Below are 8,339 nucleotides of genomic sequence, written 5' to 3'. Positions count from 1 at the left end.
TTTTTAAATATGAAAAAGTATGAATTTACCATATTATCCTCATTTAATTAATAATTTCAATTCTTAATGTTTGCATTAACCATGAGCATTTTCTGGTATTTTGAATGTTTTACCATTCTCTGCCTTTTGCTTTATATATAGATTTAGAGAAAAAATCTCAACTCACCTATCCCGACCCTCTCTCTCTCAACTCACACAACCCACCGCCCCAAACTCCCTGAAAAATAGAAAATGTCCCTCAGCTCCTAAAAGACTTAGATCTGGTTACGTGAGGTTGATGGTTTTTAGAAGGAAGAGGGGTCATTAGTCAAGAAACAACTAACTAAGCAAAAACCGCCATATTAATCGTATACAAAATACAATACTTAATTTTTCTGCTTGGCAATTCACATAATGCATCATCAAATCAACAATCTAACATTAAAACAAGAAATACCAAATAACCCCAAATCAAAATTTGACCAAACAAATCAAAAATCAAAAGCCAACAGCCAAATTATTAGAATCAGAAATAACATAACCAAAAACAGAAGGTAGAAAGAAGGAGGGGTGGGTGGGTTAGTAGGGGAGAAGAGACAGAAGGGGGGCTTGCGGCTGAGAGGGGAGAGAGGGAGGGTTGTGAGGAGGAAGTGTCGGTGGGGGTTTTGGATTTCTTTTTCGTTATATTATTTTTAAAGTGGTTCAAGCCGACGAGGTTGACCAAGTAGTGGAGGTCTGATGGGATCGGACCGGTGAGGAAGGTTGAGAAGAGGTCGATTGGATCTGATGAGGTTGGTCGGAAAAGGGTACAGAGGTGGGGTTCGGTCAGGGCAAAGGGAGTTACTATTACTAAGTCATCACATGGTATGAAATTTCTTTGTACTTACCATTAGACTTCATCATGATCTTTTAAGGAAAAAAAAAATTTATTCTTATTACCCATGAATATAATGCCATGTTTTATTTATTTATTTTGTTTATTTATTTCTAAACATGATCTTAATTAATTACAACTTGTTATGATGAGTTTGTATTATACAAAAGATCAAAGCCTGAAGTTCCTCGATCCTCATCATATAATTAGATTAGGACCTGGAGTCATTTTGATTGAACCAAAATCTAAAGGTTTTTTTATTCCAAATAATTGATGGCGTAAAGTTCCACCAATTTAAAAAGCACATAAAGACATGAAAATCCTTGAGTTTGTATTAATCAAAATCAGAATTTCATGAGGCCTGCATATGTCAAGAACTGGAACCATAAGTTTTTAGTGCGCATATACATTCAAAGCACAACTATTAATTCAATTTAATTAGATCTACGTATTTCAACCTGTAGTTTTGAATATATATTGATATGAACCTGAAGTTCATAGCTATTCATGGATCTTAATACTATATGTGAACCTGAAATTCATTACTTCTTTGTGCCTATTTGCCATTTGAACTTCATAGAACCTGAAGTTCTATATCCATGAGATGAATTATCAAAAACTCAAATTTTATAATTTCATGGAAAAATAGCATACTTTGAGGCACATTGAAATGGTTTGGAAATATGATTCTTCAACTTGTAGTTCTTTCTACATATTGAATCCACATTAATATTGGATTATCTTGGAATTTCATAGTTTTTAATTAATTAATTTTAGAGTTATTTACACTGACACCAACTGAGGTTTTTGGTGTTTTCACAAAACCCCCTAAAGTTTTAAAAATTACATGAACACCCCCTGAGGTTTCAATTTGTTTTCACAAAAACCCCTTTTCATTGATTCTACATCCAAAAATGTGATGATTTCATACATAATTTCTTTTGCAAATAACAAAATTAACCTCAACAAATGTATGTGCAATCTAATCTTAAAGGCTAACTTTGTCATTTGAAGAAATTTTGAATATAAAATCATAAATTTTGGATGAAAAATCAATGGAAAGGAGTTTTGTGAAAATAATTTAAGACCTAAGGTGGTGTTCATGTAATTTTTAAAATCTCCGGGGGTTTTATGAAAACATTGAAAACCTTAGGGGGTGTTAGTGTAAATAACTCTTTAAATTATTCCTCGTTTATATCACTTTACTCATTTTCATTATTATTATTTTTAGATTTAATTTTATTTAATTTATGTTGGGTTATTAGTTAATTTTGTTTTACAATGGTAATGAACCAGAAGTTGAAGATTATGATTTTATGAACCAGAAGTTCATTGATCTAGTGCCCGTTTGGCATTGCTTATTTGGGGTGATAAGTGATTTTTAAAACAATTTGGGAAGCCTAGCCCGTTTGGTAAACTATGAGAAAATCACTTATTGTTAAAAATTGCTGTGAGAGAAAGCTATAAGGGAAAACAGTTAATGAGGTGCTTTCATTTTCTAATTATGGAGAAATCAATTTCGAAGAGGCGTTAAATTTATTTTTTTCATATTAGATTATGTGAAGGTTCTTGTTTAAATTTCGCACAGGGCTCTCAAAATCTCAGGACCGGACTTGATCATTTTGCCTATATATACATAATCATATGAGCAATATTTCAGTACAAAGCAAACCATGTCTTTCCCAGTAGCAGCTCAAGTAGCACACAGTGCTAAGCCAGAAATTGTTCGGCAGACAGCAAATTATCACCCAAGCATTTGGGGAGATCGGTTCCTCAATTATGATGAAAAAAACATTGTAATGTTATTCAATTTATTTATATGCGTTTTATTCTTTTCAAAAACTTGTAACGTAACACGAAGTTGCTAATTTAATTTGTTGTGTTGTGTTGTAGCAGATAACTTATGACCATATGCAACAGCAAGTGGACCAACTGAAAGTAGCAGTGAGGAAGGAAGTATTCACAACAAGTGCAGGTGATTTTTCACATCAGGTCAAGCTAATTGATGCAGTCCAGCGCCTTGGCGTGGCTTACCCTTTTGAAAGAGAAATCGAAGAAGCCTTGCAACGTATGCACATTACATATCATGACTATGATGGTGGTGATCTCTACACTGTTGCTCTTGGTTTTCGGTTACTAAGACAACATGGATTTAATGTTTCTTGCGGTAGGGATGAAGAAATTAATTAATTTATGTGTGGAATGTGATGTGAGTGGCTCTCGGCTATAATAATATTATTCTATGTCTCATATATGCGCCCATTTTTTCTGACAATCAACCAGATATATTCAACAAGTTCAAAGATAAAAATGGTAACTTCAAGGAGAGCTTAACTGCTGATGTTCCTGGGATGCTAAGCTTTTATGAAGCAGCACATCTAAGGGTCCATGGAGAAGACATACTAGAAGAGGCTCTTGTCTTCACCACCACTCACCTTGAGTCGGCAGAAACAACGGAAGCAAGCAATCCACTGGCTTTACAGATAACTCAAGCCCTAGAGAGACCTCTGCGGAAGGGTCTGGAGAGGTTATGTGCCAGGAGTTACATGTCAATCTACCAAGATGATGCTTCACATAGTGAAGCTATACTGAAACTTGCAAAGTTAGATTTCAATATCGTTCAATCTTTACACAAGAAGGAGCTCAGTGAGATTACTAGGTAAGTTTTTGAATCATGTGAACATAAAATAGTTTGCAATTAGTGCACCCTATACACTTAATATTGTGAATTAATTATAGGTGGTGGAAAGAACTGGACTTTGAAAAGAAGCTGCCTTTTGCAAGAGATAGGATCGTGGAGCTGTACTTTTGGATAGTTGGAGTCTATTTCGAACCGCATTATATGGCAACAAGAAAAATTCTTACAAAAGTGATTGCCCTGGTATCAGTTTTGGATGATATCTATGATGCATTTGGCACATACGAAGAACTCGTGATTTTTACTGGAGCAATTGAAAGGTTAATAGGAAAAAATTTATAATCTGCTTTCTAATTAATTATTGAAGCTGATTTATTTGTTGCATAACTCCTACCAGCTTGTATGCCTAAGATGAATGTTGTTTATGTAATTTTCAGGTGGGATATCAATTGTATGGATGAACTCCCAGACTATATGCAAGTATTTTACCATACCCTCTTGAATGTTTACGACGAAATTGAGGAGGAGATGGTAAAAGAAGGAAGATCATACCGAGTTCACTATGCAAAAGAAGCTGTACGTAATGCAAATGCACAACTTTATTTGCTGTTAATCTATTTTGGGTTTGTCCCATGGGATTTTTTCGACAGTCACAACTCACTTTACTTTTCAATGCTTTTAACAAATGGCATAGGTTAAAGCTCAAGCCCGGAACTACTTTGCTGAGGCCCAATGGTTGCACAAAGACTACATTCCAAGCATGGAAGAGTATATGAGTGTAGCAACAGCTTGTGTTGGTAACACCTTGCTTTCAATTACATCTCTGGTTGGCATGGGAGATATTGTAACGAAGGAAGCTTTTGAGTGGTTGTTGAATGATCCTAGAATTCTTAGAGCTTCAAATATCATTTTTAGGCTCATGGATGACCTTAGTGGATACGAGGTACGTATAATAAGATATTCTACCTTGGTACAAATAAGAATTAGGTAAGATAATTTGTATTATGTATTTATTTTTGCAGTTTGAGAAAGAGAGAAAGCATGTTGCTTCTAGTATTGAATGCTACATGAAGCAATATGGGGTGCCAGAGCAAGAGGTGCTTCTTATTTTTAACAAACAGGTTATGGATTCGTGGAAGGATATCAACGAGGAGTTCCTTAGACCAACTGATGTGCCAATGCCGGTCCTCATGCGCGTTCTGAATCTAACAAGAGTGGTTGATCTCCTTTACAAAGGGGAGGATGGCTACACACATGTTGGGAAAGTGATGAAAGATAGTGTTGCTTCACTTTTTATTGAACCCGTGCCTCTATGAATTGCGTCATTCCTTAGAATTAATCTTAAAAATAAGGTCATTCCCAAGAATTGATGTTGTCATGTTGATTGTATTTACGAGTTTTTGAGAGAGTTGGTTGTTGGGCTTGCTATGCTGTATTAAAATGTTTCGGGCCAGACATAAACTAAACCTTAATAAAGAAACATTTGTATTATCCACTATCCCTTGGTCCATAACTATTTGCAGCTTCGAAAAGCAAATGGAGGGTAATAGCTTCTTGTTTCACAGTGCATCATAAATCACAATGCACTTGGATTTTTAATTGTATTTTTAACGTACTAGTTCTAATAAAGAGCTTCTAGAAAAAGCTATTATAAACTGATCAAAGTACATTGAAATTGATTGTCATTTAGTAACATCAGAAACTCCAAGCAGGCATGATTTGAACTGCTCATATCTCAACACCTCATCAGTTGGCTGACCTATTCACCACAACTTGTTTGTCCCAATTTGAGACTTGCAAGTTAGGCATCGATAACACATAGTAACTTAGGGAAGAGTGTTAAAGTAAATAAAGTCAAATAGCTTGTTTCAAGCAATCTTTGGCAATCACAGAATTATAGCAATTTTTGGCAATCACAGAATCACCGGTAGCCTTGCTAAACAAAAAGCCCAAACTCTAGCCTCACTTGAGCGCAACAAGGGGGGAGGTGATCTCTGCCCCCTCCCCCTTCTCCCTCTTCTTTTCTCCTCTTCCCTTTCAACCCATTTCTCTTTCTTACTCTGAATTTATGGGGGGGTTTTTTGTTTGTTGTTGTAGGTTCTTAGGTTGCAGCAGTTTTGATGGTGTTTACTCTGTCTCCACTACAGTGTCAACAGTTTAATTTTATTTTTATTTTGTGGGTATGCCTTCTTCCAAGCCTTAGTTGTGGGCTTGAGTTGGCTTTAGGGTATGATATTTGGTGTTGAATAAGCGCATCAACTCTTTTGAGGTTTCATGTGTCTTTCTACGGGAGAGTTTTGCTTTGTTTGTGCTATACCTATTGTTGCGTCTACCCAAGTGCAAGTAGTCACACGTAGTAATATTCTTGGAAGTCCAAGTATCGTATCCTCAAGGAGCAGGTAGGCAAATGTCTGCATACAAAGAAATAATTAAAAGCACCAAAATAAAAGTGACAAGCAAAATAGAAAAGTAATTTGATTTGAGTGTTGTACAGATTGAGTTTAAAAATGAATTATCAATAATGGAAATGCTAAGGCATCAAAGTTCAGTTCTTGAAGCAAAATATGTTTCATGCCCTTTAATCCAAATTATAACTCGATTAAAATTATCATTGAGACACTTTAACAGGAAGATAAAGAAATTAGAACTCCATTGGAAGCACTTTGTGGACAGGGGCAAGCCGAATCCCGAGCGGGGATTAATCCCACCCTTCGGGTGGGGACACCTCGTGGTATTTACCCAAAAAAAAGAAAAGAAATTAAAACTAATTTAATTTTTCAATGTTATTTTTATTAATGATTGTTTAGAAAATGGAATTGCTTAATATCTAATCTTTTAATTTAAAAGCATATGCTAAGTCAGTTCTTAACAATGAGAAAAATATAATTGAACTCATGAAAAGATAGTAGCACTTAACATCAATCAAAATAAAAGGATATGAAAATATTGAAAAACCAAAAATAAAATAATTTAGCAATTCATACCGTATATTGGATTAAAGAACAATTCACAAACTTACTCAAAGGACATTCCCTTTTATCCTTAGCTAGAGTTCTATCAACTTATTACAAAGGAAAACATAACTAAATTTTTAATGAAATGGATAAAGAAATATGTCGTAGTGGTCCCTTTGCCAAATAAGTTGATGGTTGATTTATAGTAGTCAGTGAATGAGGTGAGTGGAAATTTAATACATTCATGGTGGGTAATGAAGGGTTTAAGTCAGGGATGACATAGGATGACATATATATACATTCATATAACTCGTTAAATGCCTATGAATGTCTAACGAGTTATATGGATGACATAGGCTCTTCAGCTTCAACACATATATATGTCATCCATATAACTCGTTAAATGGCTATGAATGTCATCCATAATCCTTAGACACTAAATACAGTGTCACTTTGGTCCTTCCGTCAAATTCTATAATTTTTAGGGCAAAAAATGTCTACTCACACCATATATATTTTTACCTCACTTCTCATTATCCAGTTTCCTTCTCATATTTCATCCTCATTTGAAGTTGCAACTTCAGTTTTACCTAGAAAATTTCATTAGAGCTTCAATTTAAGATGAATTATGAGAAGAAAATCGGAGGTGTGAGAGGTCAGAGAAGTATATGCTACATACGTGGATACGTTTACTCCTAAGTTTTGACAAAAAAAGGCAAAGGGATTTCGACAGATGGACCAAAAGTATTAAATATAGAAGGACTTACAATCGTGGATTTTGGATTCTATTTTTGCAGTTTGAGAAAGAGAGAGGGCATGTTGCTTCTGCTATTGATTATTGTTACATGAATCAATATGGGGTGTCAGACGAGCAAGAGATAATTGATGTCTTCAACAAACAAATTGTGGATTCATGGAAAGATATGAACGAGGAGTTCCTTAGACCAACTTCTATGCCAATGCCTATCCTTCACTACTACAAAAAACGAAATAGACGACGGGGATCCACCGTCGTTGTAATGCTTTGAAAACCGTCGTTAAATCGACCGCCATCTATTTGGGTGTCAAACTACGACGGCTTTTCACCGTCGTTGTTTATCTGTAAAGACGACGGTTTTTAAAGAAAATCTTCGTTGTTTAGAGGTAAAGATCGTTAATTATAGGAGGAAAGACGACGGTTTTTAATAAAACCGTCGTGTATTGTATGTAAAGATGACGGTTTTGTATGAAAACCGTCGTGGATTGTTTGTAAAGACGACCCTTTTTAAAAAAAAACCGTCATCTTTACTTCACAATAGACGACTTTTTAAAAAAAAAACCGTCATCTTTACATATAATAGATGACCCTTTTTTAAAAAAACCGTCATCTTTACATATAATAGACGACCCTTTTTAAAAAAAAACCGTCGTCTTTACTTCACAATAGACGACCCTTTTTTAAAAAAAATCATCATCTTTACATATAATAGACAACCCTTTTTTAAAAAAAACCGTCATCTTTACTTCATAATAGACGACCCTTTTAAAAAAAACGGTCATCTTTACATATAATAGACGACCCTTTTTAAAAAAAACTGTCATATTTACTTCATAATAGATGACCCTTTTTAAAAAAAACAGTCATCTTTACATATAATAGACGACGTTTTTTTTATAAAAAGCGTCATCTTTACATATAATAGACGACCCTTTATAAAAATCTCGTAACCATCGCTAATAATCCATGACATAAGCTTTTTGGCAATTGAAACAACCCCATTGTGTATGTTGGGAGCACCTAAGCCACTGCTTTAATAAGAACTTCTTTTCCTGCTGTTCCACAGCATATCCTCCACATAATTAAACAATCGATTTTTACTCCATCCAGTAATAGTAGGCACCCTAAATACCGTGT

The 8,339-nt window shown here is 34.8% G+C and overlaps 1 protein-coding gene across 1 annotated transcript; it reads left to right on the top strand.

Annotated features, from left to right (window-relative positions):
* Nucleotides 1-657: 657 nt before the first annotated feature.
* On the top strand, nucleotides 658-4,982 carry LOC110757058 ((-)-alpha-pinene synthase-like). The gene is made up of 8 exons (XM_021958579.2): nucleotides 658-843; nucleotides 2,442-2,649; nucleotides 2,750-3,020; nucleotides 3,137-3,512; nucleotides 3,593-3,811; nucleotides 3,929-4,067; nucleotides 4,186-4,434; nucleotides 4,514-4,982. Exons 2-8 carry the CDS (start codon nucleotides 2,527-2,529, stop codon nucleotides 4,805-4,807), a joined length of 1,671 nt encoding a protein of 556 aa, XP_021814271.2. The 5' UTR covers nucleotides 658-843; nucleotides 2,442-2,526; the 3' UTR covers nucleotides 4,808-4,982.
* The last annotated feature ends 3,357 nt before the right edge of the window (nucleotides 4,983-8,339 follow it).

The sequence above is a fragment of the Prunus avium genome, chromosome 4 (genome assembly GCF_965620075.1).
Source record: "Prunus avium chromosome 4, drPruAviu1.hap1.1, whole genome shotgun sequence".
In the NCBI taxonomy this organism is placed as follows: domain Eukaryota; kingdom Viridiplantae; phylum Streptophyta; class Magnoliopsida; order Rosales; family Rosaceae; genus Prunus; species Prunus avium.
The sequence above is the reverse complement of the archived record's forward strand: the minus strand, read 5'-3'. Positions and strand labels throughout refer to the sequence as shown.

What these genes read in the sequence shown, in the direction of transcription:
- LOC110757058 (XM_021958579.2), top strand. Translation starts at nt 2,527, where the DNA reads ATGTCTTTCCCAGTAGCAGCTCAAGTAGCACACAGTGCTAAGCCAGAA. An exon ending in ATTATGATGAAAAAAACATT is followed by an intron (nt 2,650 to 2,749) that starts GTAATGTTATTC and finishes GTGTTGTAGCAG; the next exon opens with ATAACTTATGACCATATGCA. An exon ending in TTCACTATGCAAAAGAAGCT is followed by an intron (nt 4,068 to 4,185) that starts GTACGTAATGCA and finishes CAAATGGCATAG; the next exon opens with GTTAAAGCTCAAGCCCGGAA.